At 39.8% G+C, this 19,305-nt stretch overlaps 1 protein-coding gene and 1 long non-coding RNA gene across 2 annotated transcripts in view; one reads left to right on the top strand and one right to left on the bottom strand.

Annotated features, from left to right (window-relative positions):
- Nucleotides 1-273: 273 nt before the first annotated feature.
- Nucleotides 274-3,733, bottom strand: LOC108886222 (fibroblast growth factor 6). The gene is made up of 3 exons (XM_018680966.2): nucleotides 2,987-3,733; nucleotides 2,347-2,450; nucleotides 274-450 (listed from the first exon to the last, which is right to left on the bottom strand). Exons 1-3 carry the CDS (start codon nucleotides 3,327-3,329, stop codon nucleotides 274-276), a joined length of 624 nt encoding a protein of 207 aa, XP_018536482.1. The 5' UTR covers nucleotides 3,330-3,733.
- Nucleotides 3,734-17,121: 13,388 nt separating this feature from the next.
- The window catches only part of LOC127143552 (uncharacterized), a 9,768-nt gene continuing 7,584 nt past the window's right edge, over nucleotides 17,122-19,305 (top strand). Inside the window, exons 1-3 of the long non-coding RNA XR_007815090.1 lie at nucleotides 17,122-17,343; nucleotides 17,940-18,176; nucleotides 18,971-19,007. This is a non-coding gene — a long non-coding RNA (uncharacterized LOC127143552). The remainder of the gene's footprint in view (nucleotides 17,344-17,939; nucleotides 18,177-18,970; nucleotides 19,008-19,305) is intronic.

Genomic DNA, 19,305 nt, shown 5'->3' with positions numbered 1-19,305 from the left:
AAAAAAGGAAGTGACACGTAGTTCAGTTACAGCAAGCACCAAGGTAAAGTGAGACAGGCAAAGGCTTCAACTCTCCCCGTCCATAAAAACAATAAGCAGCACAGTATGGCATACATATACAAAGATAGCTATCCAAATATACATATATATAAACAGAATAAATATCTGTGTTTTCTCTCTCAGTCCATTGGTGTGTTTAGCATGACTATGCATTTCTGTATTACCTGGAAGAACATCCACATGTGCAAATTACTGAGTTATTGCCAGTTTCTCTCATAGTCGCGGGAGGAAATGTGTGACAGTCATGGCGGTGGTGGCCTTGTTGCCTCTCTTTACGCGGCCATGCTTGCTGAGGGCGATGTAGAACCCCTTGTAAACAAAAGACTCATAGGCGTTGTAGTTGTTGGGCAGCAAAGTCTCCTTGAACTTGCACTCATCCCCAAAGACTCTCTAAAAAAATATAAAAAATAGAAATGAAAGCGAGGGTCAGTAAATCTCCTGACAGACACAGGAAGAACATCACATCATATGCATGGTCTCCATGTGACCTTTACTGTAGCAAACAGCCTGCTCAGAAAGCTTCGGGGGAAACTGGAGGAGGTGCCATGTTGTTTGTAAAAGAAATATCCTTTTGAAATACAGATACCAGCCTCACTGCTTTTACTGCTCAACTCATAAAAAACCCCAGAATAAATTCAAATATTAACACTAATCCAAACTAAGTAAGCAGTTATTAAATGCTAAGCAAGATATTCACTGTACTCACTGAAATGCATGTCATCTTAATTTCTTTACACTAGAGCTGATCAAGGAAGAAATACTCAGATATTTTACTTATGTATATAAGTAGTAATAATATGGTGCAGAAATACTCAATGATAAAAACTACAAAAATACACAAATATTAAATCAAGATATACTTTTACCAGCCAGCAAAAATAACAAAGAATGACCCGTTTCAGGATCATCACTGGGCTATAACTGTAATCATATTCATAATTCATTAGTTTATTATATTTTTTTTATTAAAAACTTTAATCAGCAAATGAATCAGGATGTCAAATAAGCATGAAGTAAAAAGTACAATATTTACAGCAGAATTACTGGAGTACAAGTACCGCAGAATTATATCTAAGTAAATGCACTTATTTTCCACCACCGGTATGAACACAGTACCTGAGTCTTGCTGTTAAAATATCTTCAATGAAAATATATTTTTCAGTTTTACAAAAGAAGCCAAACTTCAGAAGTGTTGAAAACTGACCAAACATCAATGTAAGAACTACATTTTGAATTTTGAAATAGAAACTACCTTTTCCAAAAGATGAGTAAAGAAGAGTATGAGTCTGTACTTCTGTGCACTTTACAGTTACAGATACTCAGTGCTACTTGAAGTTAGTATTAAAAAAGTATTGAGGTAAAGTTAAAGGTTTAAATTTTTAGGAGGATTTCTTCTTTGCTTTATTTTCCTTGCAAACACTTTCAATATTTGTCTCATTTTGATGAAACTAAACTCATCCTGGAGGCTCATTACAGCCCATGGGACAGATATTGACCATTTACTCAAGTACTGTTTACAGTATTTACTCTATGTATAGTGTATACACTGTACGTACACTTAGAACACATACACTGAGGTTAAGATTTAAAGTTTCACTGGAATCAGGTTTTACTTTATCAAATACCTATTTTTTATGATACAAAAATCATTGAAAAATTATTCTATAAAAATATTTTACACACATCCCACTGTGTTATTTGATATTGATGGTCCCTACAAACACATGAACATCACACAGACACCTTGTGTTTGGAATCTAAGACATTAAACATGACATCATACTGTAATAACCTACTTTCCATGGACCATGTTTGTCCTGTCTTTGGTTTTAATGATGATTTGATCCCTTATTGTCACCTACATGTAGCAGCCACAGTACATTAATGTTGACTGTAGGACAAAGTTCATTAGGGGAATAAATGAAATATGTAAATATACAGAACCCAGTGGTGGAAAGTAACAAAGTGCTTTTACTTGTGCTTTGAGTGTTTTCATTTTATACTACTTTAAATGTGTATTTCACTACATCTACTACCTTTATTTGACAGATATAGTTACTCATTACTTTGGAGGTTAAATAAAAATCAAATGATTAGTTCACAGGACCCCCCCCACCCCACCCCCGCCCCCACATCATCACAGCGTATTAATAACACAACAGTCCTCATAAACCCGTGGATGCAGCAGCTACATGAACTCATCTTACACTGAGCAGGATGTGAGTGCGTGTTAGTCTGTGCGTGCGTGTGTGTGTGAGTGTGTGATAGAGTTGCGCACACACGTACCGTTCCGTATAACCTTCCTCTGCTGTTCATTGCGACAAACAGCTCACTCCTCACTCCGAACAAGCTGATCACTCCTCGGTCCACGGTGGAGATCTCTATCAGACCTGAACGAAACAGAGAGGGGGTTAATTAGGGGGAGAGCAAAGACAGTGTCACAGTGCGACTGGGGGGGGGGGGACAAAGTCGAGTAACTGGCCTATGCAGCAGTGATGGGTGTAACCTTGCAGGTGCATTGCGACTGGATGATGCTCTCTCTGGTCAATTAGCCCTTTGGAGTCATCACCTATATTTGCATTTTCGACGTTATGAGTGTAGTTTGCAGCATGCTGAGTGGGATCTGACTCTGTGTGTGTTTGTGTGTGTGTGTGTGTGTCCTGCTGCAGCGGGACGCAGGGGTAAAAATAAGTTAGCGTCTAAACTGGGTCCAAGCATTCATGTCATGTTTTTGGCTTGGGAGGATATTTCGCACTGCACGGATGCAGAGCTCGGTACACTGTTTTTGCTTTCGGAAACTTTCAACCATGCCGACACCTCTTATTAAATATCATGCAAGACAAGTGAGCCGCTCTAACTTTTACACTGCCTGCGCATAGGGTTACACTCTTTTTCTGGGTCCAGCGCTTTCCCGGATGCAACTCACTGTATTGGTTCTCATTGTGTGCACCGTTTATCCTGCCATCCGGGAGCACCTGCAGGTGAAACCCAATGCCCACGTTGCAGTACAGTCGCCGCACTCTTTTGATGCCCTGCAAATAGTCACTCTCCCAGTTCAGCTCCGATTTCCCCCCAGTTATACCCAGATATGAGCGAGAGAATAGGGTCTCCCACTTCTTTTCCAGTAAAGTCGCATTAGTCCTGCTCGGAATCGGATAAGATGAAACGATCCCCCAGAGAGAAGTCCACAGTAAAATAACTGCTGGCAGCGTCCAGTGCGTCCTGGCCCCGCTGGACATACTGTAGAGGCACCTTTGCGCAATGGCCATCCAGTTTACCTTTGGGGCACGTGGTCAAAGTTACCTGCCCTAAAAATGCAACTCTTCTTATTTTCTGTCCTTTGGCATGGTGATGGTGGTAAAGGCTTATTTTGGGATCAAGGCAGATCAAGGCCCCATAGCCCGAGATCTGAGCAGGAGGAGAGGGACAGAGCGCGTCGGAGCTTGAATTGGTGCCGGTGGCGATGATCATCTTTCGCCGCTCCCGCGCCCTCTGTACAGGCAACGCTGGCCGTGGAGGGGACACACCACTCACCGCAAAACCAGCTCACCTTGCCCCCCGACTCTCACATCCTAAAATGACATCACTGTGACTTCACCGCTGCACCCCCCATCAAATGTGGGAGATGGGAGGAGGAGAGTTAGAGGACCCCAGCAGCAGCAGCAGTTCTGATAGGAATGATGGGGGGTGCTGCACCTTCACATCAGCGTCAGATAAGCCGGACAGAATGAAAAGACGCGTTTCCTGTGGTGTATTTCAAAATAAAACTCTCATCAGCGTGACTCAGTTCCACCTCCCTCACTGAATCTCTTTATCACCTCATCTCCCTAAACCTCCAAACTCAGCTAAATAAATTGCCAGTTTCATTTCTCAATTTCAAAAGCAGCCACCGAAAGGTTTGCTCCCATGAAAATGACTGACATCAATCAGCAAAACTCAGCCCAGCTGAACACACATAGGAGATTTTGGACCAAAACGTTGTCATCAAAACACTAAATGAGGAAGTATAAACAATATATCATAAGTTAACATAGTATAATCCATCCACCTTCCTAATACTTTATTAACACACTTTATCCTGAACATTTTTTTAAAATGTGGAGCAATATGAATATATATAGCTGCAATAATTAGGCCATAAATATAAAAACACTGGTTTAAATTCTGATAATCACAATAATAATTAAATATTTAAAAAAAAACTTCAGAGACAACATAAGTAAGCAACAGAGAGCAAACATGCTTGCCTTAACAGGACAGTGATAAATGATTTTTTTTTTAAATGAATAAATGTCCAGATTACATACAAAGTTTAGTAAAAGAGGATTAAAAAAAACTTAAAATTAAAACATAAATATTTGACTTAAAAGTCAAATTTCATTTAATAGTGATGCATGATATCATGTACACAGTGATACCCTCCCAATTTGTGATACAGCTGCTTTTATTTTGAAGGTATACTAACCTATTTTTCTGGTCTTCCTCTGGTTAATTGTGGCTGACCTGACACAGCTTTTTCTCACATGGGAGACCTGCAGGAGGGGAGGGTGTGTATGTGTGTGTGTGTGTGTGTGTGTGTGTGTGTGTGTGACTTTCATTGGCGTTGAGCAATCATGGAATGGATGGATGGATACTGTGTCCAGAACCCAAATCGGGATGGTGGTCATATGTCCTGGCAGCCTGCTGCCTTATTTAGAAGGAAGGTGTAAAAACAGTCACAGCCAGTCACAGGAGAGCAAATGGCAATCCTGTCTGACACTTCCTTAGCTGTTTGTTCAGGAAGTTTACACAACCAAGTATTTTGCCTGGTCAGATTGCGCGTTATTATTGTAAGTAACACACCCGGCAACTAACAGAAAAATATAACCTGCATGAATCAAATACATGGCATTGTTTCAGGTGTCCTGCCAAGTTCAGGTCCAGGAATGAGGCGGTAAATGTAATGTGGAAATAGACCTGCAGTCTATTGAGCAAACTAAGGCAAGAAAAGAATCAGATTTAAGCTTTCTTTTGCCTTAAAAGGTTATTTCCCAGATGAATCAGAAAGAGTGGACATGACTTATTCTATGCTCCATATTTCCAAGCAACACTTTAAGTCCCTTGTTCATAGGCAACATATATGCCTTAAATAAATGGTTTATAACACATAGCAGATGCAAACATTTATTGTATTTTTTAACTATTATAACTTCTTTTATGGCCACCCATAAGTAAAGACTGGTACAAATTCTGTACATTAATAAACACTTAAGAATGTGTCCAAGTGCATTATGGTGTGTTATGAACTATTTATTTAATGTTTTGTATACTGTTTATAAATGTTAATTAGAGCATCTAAGGTTGCCTGTTTTCCTTACACATGTTTTGTGTGATAAACTATTGAGCAAATATAAATAACTCTAAGGTTAGTGCACTGAGTTCACCCTCCTTTACATCCCTGTTTGCATCCCATCCTGCAGGGTGCTGGTAGGAGACGCAGGCTCGGGGGAATTCCCAGCGCGTCACAGAGCACCGGGCTCTGGGGCCCCGAGGCGCTCTCTGCTGCCAGGGAGCCTCAAGCCCACCTTAGCAACCGGAGAGGCCTTGTTGCTGATAAACAGCAGTGGCAAGACAACCCCATAATGGAAAAACAACAAACAAACAAAACATTTCATATATATATATATATATATATATATATAAAACGCAGAGATGCATTTCAACATTTCCAGAAATAACTACTGGACAGTCATTGAAAACATGTGGCAAACGCTTATTCTAATGAACTTACAGATAAACTGTGTGAAATCAGCTTCACTGAGATGAAAATATATTTCTATACTTCACATATTTAGACTAAACGTAATATAATTATAGAAAATATTTCTAGGCAATCAATGAGACACAGTGGTTAAAATCAGTATTGAGATATTTTTATTTAACTGTCAAGTCAAAACACTTCACGTATGTAAAAGCAACTAAGTGTATTTACTCAATTACTGCACTTTTTCTGTACCTACTGTACCTCCGTAATTCCATATTGTGCTACTATATACATCTACTCTGCTACATTTCAGAGGGAAATGTTGTACTTTCGTATTTGGCTCACATCATTAGTTACTTTACAGATAAAGATTTCATTTATAAAACATATTATTAGTTTATAAAAACATGTTGCTATAGATTATGCACTCATCAGTGCATCAAATAGTTAAATAGCCGCTCCACCTCAACCTGTATTAACCCACTGTAACAGACACTGTAAAAGGCCACTTAGACATGAATGAACTAACGTAAGATTTTAAATGTAGGAACTTTACTTCTAATGGATTTTCACTGCAGTATTGTTTTTCTACTTTAGTAAAGTATCTGCACGTTTCCCACCACTGGCCTTTCAATTCCAGTTTGCTTGAAGTCATTATTTTCTGAAACAGAGATTTGCTTAACATCATGTCTTATCTCTCTATAGAGGTTTTTAGAATCATCTGATTCAATCTCCAGTTTCAATACACATGCTACTCTTCCTCATATCAGCATTCCTCCGAAATATCACTGAGGGAATGAAATGAAGGAGAAAAACTGATTCTTTTAGTACCACTGGTGCGGACTGGACCAGACTGAATCGCAAATTAATGAGACAGCCTTTTGATTTGCTGTGCAAGCACATGGCCATGCAAACCAAGGCAACCAATAGCCTGAATAGACAAAACTACTGGGTTATTGACGGCGTGAAACTTAAATCAATTGAGAGTGGGCACTGCTAATGAGACGCCACTGAGCTTTCAGATTAATTCAGTTAATACTCTTATACTGGCATGACGCTGAGGCTGCTCTTTTTTATTAATAACACCTCTCTGCAGCGCAAAAATCAGACACAAAATGCAGAGGTATACAACATTATCCTTGATGAGTCATTTACATATTGTCTACATATTGAATATTCTCATGTAATTTGCCTGCTGTTTTACAGAGAGATGAGAAATAAGCAACTTCCAACTGCTGCAACTAAAGATTATTTTCATGATTCCGGCCTAAAAAATAAATAAAACTGTGAAAAATAGCCATCACAGATTTTTTTAAAGAACAAAGTGACATCTTCTTACATATTATTATTACTCAATACGAGTAATGTAAACTGAACTTCGGTGTTCGATTATCAAAACAGTTGCAGATTAATTTTCTCATCAACTAATCATTTTGGGTCTTGACTGGGGCAAGAAAGAGACAAATTATATACACTGAATAACCCCTTCGACTGCCTCAGCTAGAGAGCAGAGGGATGGAAATGGAAACTTGCCCAGATAACACAGCAAATTGATTTTGCCTATAGACTCATCACGGCTGAATAGTAAGTGGATGACACAGAAACTAGAGACTCAAGCAAGAGAAATATGTCTGCAGTTTACTATTGTCAGGTCAGCTGTCTTTGTTGCAATTATAGGATCTATTTAGTGCACACACACACACAGACACACACACATCAATCAGAAAATGCACCAGAGGGAATAGCCATACAAACAGCTTTTGTGCATATTATGAAAGTGTAAGTAACTGGATACAGGAGGATGCAAAGCTCTTTCAATTACTGTTTTATTAACGTGGGGTTTAAAAGACAATATTGAAACAACAGCTGGGGAGACCCACAGATGGAGGGGGGATTTCTCTGGCATGACATCAGAATCGCTGGCATAGACAGGCAATAATACTCAGTCCAACTGTGAATGTACAGACAACACACCAAGGCTGCACAGGCCTCTACATGGAGAGAGACAGGATTACAGTTTTAAAATCACAGCAGCTGATTGATTGATAGATAGAAATTGATGGAAACATATTTACACCAACAAATGATTTTATATGATAAAACATGACTAAAAGTCTGCAGCTATGCTAGCAGCTCTGTGAGTATGAGCTGCAGCACAGTAGCACTTGCTAACATGCTAACAATGACAATGCTAACATGCTGGTGTTTGGCAGGTTTACTATCTTAGTTTTGTAACTTAGCATATTAATGCTTAACACAAGGTAATATACACAAGGTTATATTCTCTGATTCCAACCTCTAAAATGAGAGGATTTCCTGCTTATCTAATTTTGGGGTATTTGGACCATTAGTCAAACAAAGAAGGCATTTGAAGACATCACGTCCAGCCCTGTAGAGTTATGATTGGTATTTTTGACAACTTGTTGATGTTTCATAGATGATACCTGTAGTATAAAGGTAGTGGAAATTTTGACCTGTTGGTGTCACTACAGATGAGGTCAGAGGATCATCGAAGTCAGTAGGAATCATCCTCTGGTGACCATGAATGTTTGTACCAAATTTTATGAAAATTCATCAAATACTTATTGAGATATTTCAGTCTGAGTCCAAAGTGCTTGAGCGATTTAACAAGCCGTTGGCATCCATTGAGGCAAAATTGAGCAACACTTTTGTGTGGCCAGAGATGTTACTGTACATTCACTGTTGTTCAGTGGACACAGACACAGTGTGAGATAAAACTGATGCTTTTAAGACTCCAGAGTAACCCACCATATTACATTAAGAACATCATACTCATTTATATTCAGGCCTGAGCCACTAAACAATTATGAAAATCTTTTTCTCCAGTAAGAAGCTTTACATTATCGACAGATAGCTGTGATGTGGTGATCGATCAAAAACAATTGGATTTCAATCCATGGGAGCAGGGGCTTGTAAAATGGTAACGGTACCCCGAATGGAGCTTAGGGGTCGGATTTTTGCTGAACTAGCTAATGTATAATTCAACAGCCAAAAACTGCACTGGGTTATGCTCTGTTCCTCTGCTGCTTTGTAAATTTGTGACACAGGGAAAAGCAGCAAATCCACTGGGAACCTTATATTAACTGACATATGTGGTTACTAAAACATATGCAGTAGCTGAACTGTATAAGAGGATCTGCTCTGCTTCTTTCATTATTATTTCGTCAAGCTTTGAGGTTCACTGGGAAGACAAAGCGCAGGCTGTCAGAAGGGAGTGTTCCCAGTAAAAATATCTTTTCAAGGGTACAGCTTGTGCACTTTCAGAGAAAGATGTGTCTGCTGCTAAATTAGGCGTAGAGTGACTAAGGGGAAAAGAAGCGAGGCAGAGGTGACTTTTACGCCGGTTACAAATCCCAACCAGTGACGCAGCAATTTTTATGTACATGTCAGGAGAAAATATATTTGAAAACATGAAAAGGCACCTGTCATCAGATTGTTTGGATGACTGGCAATAAGCGTAACATCCAAGGTAATTACAGTGAGAAAATACTACATGAGTTTCTGACTACTCTAAATGTACAGCAATAGGCTGTGCTCATAGTCTCTCATTTAATATTCCCTTTATAGGTGCACTATAATAAATCAAGATTACAGACATTTTTGAATGATCATTTTGTGTCATTACAGACATAGCACAACATTTTCACTCGTGTGGTCTTAAAGGTTGAGATTGAAACTCCTTTCTTGACTTAAAAAGTCCTGAAAAATGGAAATTTTAACATCTGCAATTCTTTGTCAACTCGACTCATGTCATATGATCAAAACCTCCAGAATGGCTACTGATATCCCATGAGGGGAAATAGTCAAGAATGACCGTTCAGTCTTGATAAACTTTGAGTACAAAGGCAACCTCTCTAACATCCTGTTCTGGTGCTAAGCCAAATGCCATCAACAAGCAATATGCAAATAACAAAAACAAAGTCCTATCTGATATTAGCTAAGGCTATTTTTTGGCAATCTCCCTGATGAGGGACCAAAACAATCAAAACAATGTCATTTGACTAAATAAATTGTGCTTTGGAGGCATCAAAGAAGAGCTGTAAGCCCTACTTTTCATTATTCAAATCACGCAATGGTAGCAGAACAAGACATAGTAGGAAAACACTTGGACTTTGCACTAAGCCATAGATGACTGCACTCTGAATGACGTATTTTGCTTTGTCGTATTTCTCCCTTTAAGCCCAGTAATCACATTGTCATCCCATGAGAGCTGAAAGACGTGTAAACGCTAGCGCAACAAGAACTGATTAAACAGTTTTGCGTGCATTACACAGCAACCCGTGTTACCCTGAAGAGTATGAGCTCAGCAGGACTGTCGATTCATGAAAACCCTTTCATGAGGTCCTGAAAACTGGCTGTTGGGTCCTATAGTGCTGCCAGTTTCTAAGTTTTACTGAGCAGCTAATTGCATTTATCTGTTTATCTGTCATCCAAATGCCGAGGACTGGATTTACAGCCTATTGCTCAAGGGTCGATGAAGACCGTTAATGTAATAACACCTGCTAACAATCCCATTATATCAAATATATTGCCATGTACAAATAGAGCAAAAACTGATGAGATATTTATCAACGTGATAAAGTATTTAGTCTCAGACTCATAGCTATAAGGGAACGGTCTTCCTGAAAGCTCCCATTAAATCATTTTTTAAAACTTGTTCCAAATAAACTAGCACATTTGCCTTGTGTTTTCCCTCTGCTGTACCAAATACAAGCAATGGGCTGAGGTTTGGTCAGTGCCACATCCTCACTGTAACCAGCTGCTCCTTCGAGGCAAAAACTGGCAGACTTACTTGAGGCCACGAGGAAAGCTCTGTTTACGTGGCTGCCATGCTGAAAAGTCAGACAGTTTGGTTTATGGCTGTAGGAAGAGATAGAGATCAGAGGAGGTGTCAGCTGCTGAGTCGGCAGCCGACTCCTCTGGCTCCTCTTCCCTCTCTCCCAGGAACCCAACACCGAGCCTGGCCACCAGCACCGAGCAGGAGAATGTGAGGAATTCTCTCAACACATTTGCTCACTGCTTTGCACGTTCTCACTCCCTATGGGATGTAAAGAGTGCCGCCGGCCCCCGAGGATGCGACCACCTTGCTCCACAGTGAGCGAGCACAAGGGTGGGCGAGAGGCGGCAATGAGCGTAGGATCAAGGCAATTTGGCTGATGGGTAGAGGAGAGCGTCAGGAATGGCTCACTGCTGAGAGAGTGAGTCATCCTGGACAGAGCTGCTGTCATTCTGCCAGCACAACAAAGATCAGATCATTTATTTTTGTCACGGCCCCTGCTGGATGAAATCTAAACCCACAAGGAGTTGATCAAAGGTTTTGGCGTGCTGCCTGTCCTGGAGAGCAACTAATAATGATATTCAAGAGTGATTTGGAAGAATCATTGGCAAGTTGTGGTTTACTCAGACCAGTTTTTTTCTTTTAAACAAAGTCATCAACAAACTCTACGATACTGTGAAGCCTTAACTCACACTTGGAGGCAAAGTGATTCGACAGATGCAGACTACAACTTCTATTCGCAACACAAAATGTCAGCTGGTGTAACTGTAGTATCTATAGTACTATTAGTACCATAAAGGAAACAGGTGTGCTTTTCCTGCACTGAATTTTGGGTACTGTGCATAAAGGGGAGAGCTGCGATGTGTTTATTTGGATTTTATTTCATCTAATGGACTGATGAAGGCTTTGTAGAAGTGACTGAAATGTGTCAGCACTTTTCTTAGTCCATTAGTTCGAAGGACAAATTCACCATACTGGGCAATATGTTAGCTCATCCCTTTGATTGTTTTCAATTCACTGCTGGAGTGGCCTTGTTCCTGAACTTGTTTTGGGGAAACAAACATGTAACTATTCATGTCTTTGCAACACAGATCTGGTAGCCTAAAGACAGTGGCAGGACATATTTAAAAAAGCTTATGGTCTTCAGAGCAGGCACAAAGCTGAAACACCATAGATGATCTGGCAGAGAGTGGCTGATACCTGAATGAGAAAAAGGAGCAGAGCAGCTGAAGTAGGAAACTCAGTAGTGATGGCTGGTGAGTAGGCATGGAACAAGAGGAGAGGCCAGAGATGAATGAGAATAGACAGTAAATAATCTTGTTAGCATAAATTTCAGAAACTTATCACTTGCATTGTATGTCACCAGCAAGAACTAGCAATTTCATTTAATTATAAAAAAATATACAAAGTCTAGCCGTGCTTGAAAAAAACATCTGGTTTTATCACATATGATTTTCTGTAGCATGTATATCCTGTATATATATCTAATCAGGAGGATGGTTGACAGTTTGTGGGACATCAAATTCATGCATTCATTGATTAGATAATTGGATTAAATTTATGATTAGTTTAAAGCCTGTCTGATCATGCCTCCACTGTCAGTGCCCTGATGAATACAAAGCGGTGGCGGTGTGGCATTTGTTATCTGGGGACTGATCTCAGCATTATTACTGCAACATGGAATGATGCCCAAAACTAGCAAGAAAAAGCACCGTTTGAACAGAGAATTTCACTTTTCATGTAGGAAAGGGCTCCAGCTGCACCTCAGTGGAGTTCCCACCCTTCTTGCTCTTACATGAGGACATCGCCCTCTGGTGTCAAACAGATGTTAAGACACCTGGTGCCTGTCAGAGGGATGATAACTCACTGCATTGCAGCACTGGGACACTGGCATGGCATGTGGTTCAGCTGGGATCAGTGTGACTTTACTTTGAATAAAACTTCAGCAAAGTTAATTTTTAGGATAAGAATTCTCTGTATAAGCACAAATATCTATTAACTATACAAACTGTTCTTGTGTGTCTATTTTTTATAGCATTATCTTGTTTTTATCTTGTCTTTTACTCGTATTCATTTTTCTAGCTTTTCAACCACTTATGCTGCTGCGACAATGTAAATTTCTCCATTGCGGGACTAATAAAGGATTATCTTATCTTAACTGAGAGTTTACAAAAGAGCAGTAGCCTCATCAGATGCATCATGTTCTGTCCACGTGCTCAGCTAAACATTGTAAAGAAAACTGTGTCATCCCCTGCATTGCAGGTAGTGTGTCTCAGTGGAATATTAAGATAAAGTACTCTAACCTCAGGACAGTATTTGATGACTAATGGACCCCTGAGCCAGAGCAATAGAGTGTGTGTGTGTGTGTGTGTGTGTGTGTGTGTGTGTGTGTGTGTATGTGTATGTGTATGTATGTAGAGAGAGAGAGAGAGAAATACACTGAGTTTCTTTGGTTGTGTTTGATTCACTGACTCATCACTTAATAATTTTACAGTGGAGAGTTGTATTTACTGGGAAAGATTATACAGAATGTTCACTTAGCTCTGTGAGGAAACTGGAGTCCCTGGCATTGCTACTGTTAAGTGCACAGAGAGCCTCCCGCTGTCAAAAGTATGTGGACACTTACTGGTTATTAAAGATGGCCTTGTGTTTTGTGGAGCACAGGGGAGCAATGTACTTAGTGGAAAATGCACAACAGAGAATCTGACCCAGCTGATCTATCAACAAAAGAGGCAGCAGCGAGCGCAGTGCATCCCAGGCATGACGAGACATAAGTCACCAAGGTCTCATGTGCTTGTGTCCTTTTGCCTGTGACCTCCCTGTTAAAAGGTCACCCTAATGAGACTACTCCCCGGGTGCCCTTCAAGTGCCACGCTGGAGTGCAGGAAACAATGCTCCCTCACAGATGCTATTTTGAATGGTGTCACAGTGTAAAACTGGCAGGGCTGAATTATTGCCGGCCCTTTGATGCTGTTTATATCCCTGCTGTCTTGTCAACACATATAATCATACAGCAGATTCCTGATCCAGGGCCTGATATTGCCAATAATGCTGCCCAAAAACACAAGCAGTAACGTCTTTTCATAATGATTCAGTAAAAGCCTCAGTGTTTTGTTTTTTTTTTTTTTTGGCTTTTGTGCTACTCTTGTACTGGTCTTGCGCAGTACATTTGTCACTGTTTTGCTCTAGCCCAGTGGTTCCCAAACTGGGGTCTGGACACAAAAATCCAGACACAAGATAAATCTGAGGAGGTCACCAGATGATTGAAAGAGTACTCTGCTGATTTAGGACTGTGCTCCTATAACAGTTATTTAAAATCAATGCAGCAGTCCATTGCAGGGCAGATGGCTGGCCAAATTTAGAGCCACCAATTAACCTAACCTGCATGTCTCTGGACTGTGGGAGGAACCTGGATTACCCAGGGAGAACCCATGCAGGCACAGGGAGAACATGCAAACTCCAAACAGAAAAGCCCCAGGTGAAGTGTGGCTCAAACCCAGAACCTTCTTGATGTGAGGCGATAATATGTCCGACTTGGCACTAACATGAAAGTACCTCAAAGCAAAAACAAATATGGACCAAATATGGCCAAAAACCATCTTTCAGTGCAATCAGTGCACAACAATTTATCTCTCACACCACCAACTCTTTATTTATATAACTATTTTTATCCAATATGACGTGAATGCAGCATAAACTGTGATGAACGGTCACATTAAGCAGTCACAAGCCAGTAAGGTTGAAAACAACTGCTCCCTTTGACTGTCAGTCACATGCAAGATGTCAAAACACATATATCATAATCTTAAGTGAAATCAATTTTTGTATTACTGTGGATTATATCGTGTCTTCCACAGAAGCACTTGTGCAGTCACAAGCCCACACTTCCTAAAGCCTCTTTGTGATTGTTCCTCTCTGGCCTTGCAATTAGCTTCGTGGCTGCCGCGTGTGTACTAAAAAAAAAAAAAAAAAAAGTTCGCAAAAGCATGCACTTAAGAGGACGAGGTCTCAGAAAACAAACTCCGGAAGCCACTGATTGACAGATCTGTCTGCCCACTCTGGTTCACTGGCTAAAGCCGTGGCTGCTGTGGCTGTGCTGTGGTTGCCTCTGGTCCATGCCCGAAGACATCCGACACAAGGCCATTTCTAGGTTACAATAACACCACCACACTGACACAACTGCAATGCCGGATATCCGAAACACTTAGGAACTCATCAGGCCATATTTAGTCTGAGGCTTGTAAATAACTACTGCCCCCTACCAGTGAATTTTCTCATTGACAGAGCATTTTGCCTCCACAAAGAGCTAAAAATACTTCCAGCTTGGGGCTTAAAAACACAGTTGCAATACAAATTGCTTCCTTTACAAGACTTTTATTACATTAAGAGCAGTCTTGCATCTTATTCCTGCAATACATGACAATTATTTGCATCTTAACCCAAAATGTCTCGATAGTAAAGAGGCAATCTATTTTTTCTTTACTCTGCGAGGAATGTAAATAACAACACTGCAGTCTCCGCCTGCGGAACAACCATACAAGGATAAATGGCGCTGGACCGAGAGAGCCCCACACAAACTACCAGTCTGAGATGCTGCACAGAACATAATGATGGCATTCACATCAGTGGTTGAGGGGGAAAACTGCCTCCTGACCACTTCCAACTAACAAGCTCAAATTAAGAACACTGATGACCTCACGGCTGCCAACTAGGCTAGTAAATACAGCTGGATGTCTAATTCAGAAACAGTCTGGTAATGCCGCATGCTGCTGGTGCCACAGATAGAAGTGACAGTTATAGGTTCATTCAATATTTAAGACTAGTATAAGTTAAAGAAGACAGAGCCTGGCCCTTTACTTTCTGTCTTGTTGTGAATTGTATTTAATTGTCTTTTTTTATTTTAAGAGCATGGATTAACAGGTAAAGTTTAATTACTGAATATTAATATTAATTAGAATATTAATATTAATTTAAAGCCAGAGTTCTAGAGAGCTTCATACCAGGCAGCAAGACTACAAATTGTAGAAGCTATTCAAATGAGGAAATTTAATGTGACAAAAGACATTGACTGCAGAATTTAAGCAAAAGTCAAAGATCTCTTATATGCATATAGTAATATTCAGGTATATTACCATTAGAAACAGGCAAATAAAGATCTTGATCTCAGCGAGATTAAATAAATATATAAGAAGTTATGTTCTTTTCTGACCACTGCAACAGTGTCTCTGGTGTCTGTGTTGTTAAAAGACATTACAGCAACAGTATTTCTTTATTCTCCTATTATGGCCATTTCAAGCTCACTTATTTCATTTTCTCTGTAAACCAACAATACGTTTTTTTTTTCATTCACAAGGAACGCTAATGTACATGAACCATTTTGCATGGGCCATAGTTAAATATGTATATTCAGTTAGAGATCATATACCTATATATTTTTAAGTCTGGACAATTTTCAGTACATAACGTCTACCGGAGTCATAATCTCGGAGGGTATTTATACTTGTAGCTTAGTGAAGCATTCTACATTCTCTTCTCCACCAGTGTTCACGTGACTTTGTTTGGGTACATATAGTATCAGAGTGGAGGCGGTGTAGTTTTCACGCCAGCAACATAAAACTAAATCATTTCCTGAAGTTAAAAAGAGATGTATGTATGGAAAAGTACCAGATAAATGAGGCTGTCATTCATCTCATGATCAGCTTAAATGTAGTGGAGGCAGTTTTATGATTAATCAGGTGGTTCAAATGTCACCTGTTGTTACAGCTATTGTCTGGGACACGATGTAAACATCTATATGTGTGAATGGAAGCGTGATGTTTTGACCGCAGTGTTTGCATGACTGGATCTGATATTTTGGTCATGGCTGTAGGCAGCACTGGAGGAGTTTAGGAATGTGTGACCACAGGGCCCTTTGGCCCCATGTCTTCCTCCCTTGTCTGGGTACAAAGACACGGACCATCACATCCCTGAACGTCTCCTCCAGGTCCACTGTGTGACAAACCGCAGCCGACAACCACCCACTCACAAACTGGAAAATGACAACCCTTGGGACGGCTGGTGCTCTCTTAGAAGTGCAGTAAAAACGGAGCGATTTCCCTTTCACTGCACTTCAGAGGGAGCTGTGATTGCTTCCGCCCTGAGTGTGGGCGACTGGGCGGCCGAGGACATGTCACAATCATGTCAATCAGCAGGTCAGACTCTTGTACCTCTGTGATCTGAAGCCCAGGCGCTTCAGACTCCTACTGCCATCTGCTGGACTGCTGGTAGCATGGCTGAACTCTCTACCATTGCCTGCAAATGTAAGAACAGAAAAGTTTTTTCTTTATTTTATCTGTTTGGTCCATTAAAAATATTAATGACAAAATGATCAGCAAGAAATGGCCAGCAATGTATATGTACATACATATAAGACTGATGTGTGAGTACCTGCAAGTACATCTTTAGTATACTATTTTGACCCTGTATATACTGTATAACTGGAGCACTGAAAAACCATTCTTTGCCTTTTTAAAACATCCAAATCTCCAAACATATTTTTAAGTGACTGATGTTTATTTTTTCAGTGTGGGGCCCCACACACCTACATGTTAGCTCATGCAAACTTAGGTTTGGCAGCCTGGTGATGTACGAGTGGGATAAATAACTCTCAATGGCATGCGGTGTCTCAAAAAGGCCTTTTTTTCACTGGCAGGAGACAATATTTACTCTGAGGAACAGAGACCACAGAGACACCGGGTGGCAGGTAACATATGTTGTCTCTGTTAATTTATTCAGATAAATACTGTAATCACGTAATGTTAATTTGATATTTAATTTTAAAAAAGACCTAAGCCCAATAACAAACACTTAGACTTTTAGTTTTGTTATTAAAGAACTGTGACCAAGATATGCACTGAGTGGGAAATTCAACAGATGAGTGTGCTCTCTGCTGGACAAACGGTGTACTGAAGACACATTTTCTTAATGACCTCAAACATTCAGTATACTTTGGCCTGCCGCGGCCCAAACAGCATTTCCCCATAGGCCACCATTTAAAAGAGACGCCTGTAAAACCATTATAAGATGTGTGTGTGTGTGTATATATATATATATATATATATATATATATATATATATATATACACACATATATATACATCTTTTGACTTTAACTTCATTTTCAGTCATTTGTGTTTCCGTGACTGGCATCCCCGACATGAGTTGAGGGCCCCTAACATGGACGCTTGAAAATGCAACGAACAGTTTACAGTCTACCGACATTTTGCATCTCTTTGTGGTACTATGGTAGTAGTGTATTGATCATTTTCCTTTTGTATGTTTCTCTTTGATTTCCTCCAGGTGTTACCTTTTCGCCCACATCATCATCCACAATCGCAGAGACATGGTCCATGATCAGAGAGACATTGTTGAGGATGAGGGAGACATTGTCCAGATCAGACACATTGTCCTTGACTTACATAGACATGCACAAAGGTCTGTAGTGACGGAGTTCCCTGATTTGGCGGCATCGTCCATGATCAGACATTGACAATGATCACAGAGACTCTGTCCATAATATCAGAGATGGGCCACCAGGTAATTCACAAACAGCTTTACATCAACTGCCAGACACAGAGCACAGGCATGAAATTGTTAACAGTCAGTATTTGATTTTCAGCCTGAATAGTTCATAATTTCTCAGAAAATAGACTTAACCCATTATTTAAGTTTGTTTGATAGCTCATGTCAAGTCAAGTCAAGTCAAATTTTATTTATATAGCGCCAATTCACAACAGAAGTTATCTTGAGGCACTGTACATATAGAGCAGGTCTAGACCGTACTCTTTATCTTATAAAATTTACAGAGAGAAACCCAACAGATCCCACCATGAGCAAGCACTAGGCGACTGTGGCAAGGAAAAACTTCCTTTTAAGAGGCAGAAACCTCGAGCAGAACCGGACTCAAGGTGGGCGGCCATCTGCCTCGACCGGTTGGGTTTAGACAGAAAGAGAGGGGGGTGGGGGAGTGGGGTAGGAGAAAGACAACATTGCAGATACACAGACTAAGTCAAAATGTAAATAGTAGTAGTAGTAGTAGTAATAATAATAATAATAATAATAATAATAATAATAATAGTAATAATTATTATTACAGCTAAAGGAATAACAATGACAAACAATGGTACATTAATAGCACTAACACTATCAATAACATTAGTAAGCTCATGTATGAACAGTTGAAAGTTACGGAGGATTATTAAGGATAATCACTGTTACTGTGAGGTATTGGAAAGATAATGACCAGTTATGCCTTATTTTATTATGTATTTTTGTAGTTATTTTTCACTAATGAAAAACCTGGTCTTAAACAAATGCTCTGTGTGTTTCAGCTGAATTAACAGAAACAAAATAATCCACCAGGTGAAGGTAAGCAAATATTTGTTAAAATAAACAAATCCAGTTATTTGTAAATTAGAAATAATATAGAATATAGAAGTAATAATAAAAGTAACCTAATATCCAAAGTTGGTAAAAGAACTCTGTAACAAAAAGTGATGCAGAAGTAATAGTAATTTAAAATAAAGATTAAAATGTGACAGTATAAAAAGACATCAAAAAAGTAACAAAAAATGACTTCGTAATGCATCAAATGAAAAAAAAATGCAGAGCATAGTAAGACTTCTGAAAGTAGAAAAAAACAGTAAGCAGTCAAAAAATGTCAAAA

The sequence above is a fragment of the Lates calcarifer genome, linkage group LG18, assembly GCF_001640805.2.
Source record: "Lates calcarifer isolate ASB-BC8 linkage group LG18, TLL_Latcal_v3, whole genome shotgun sequence".
Lineage (NCBI taxonomy): Eukaryota > Metazoa > Chordata > Actinopteri > Centropomidae > Lates > Lates calcarifer.
Note: the sequence above shows the minus strand (reverse complement) of the source record. Positions and strands in the feature narration are given on the sequence as shown.

What these genes read in the sequence shown, in the direction of transcription:
- LOC108886222 (XM_018680966.2), bottom strand. Translation starts at nt 3,329, where the DNA reads ATGGCCATTGCGCAAAGGTGCCTCTACAGTATGTCCAGCGGGGCCAGG. An exon ending in ACACAATGAGAACCAATACA is followed by an intron (nt 2,451 to 2,986) that starts GTGAGTTGCATC and finishes TGTTTCGTTCAG; the next exon opens with GTCTGATAGAGATCTCCACC. An exon ending in GAGGAAGGTTATACGGAACG is followed by an intron (nt 451 to 2,346) that starts GTACGTGTGTGC and finishes ATATTTTTTTAG; the next exon opens with AGAGTCTTTGGGGATGAGTG.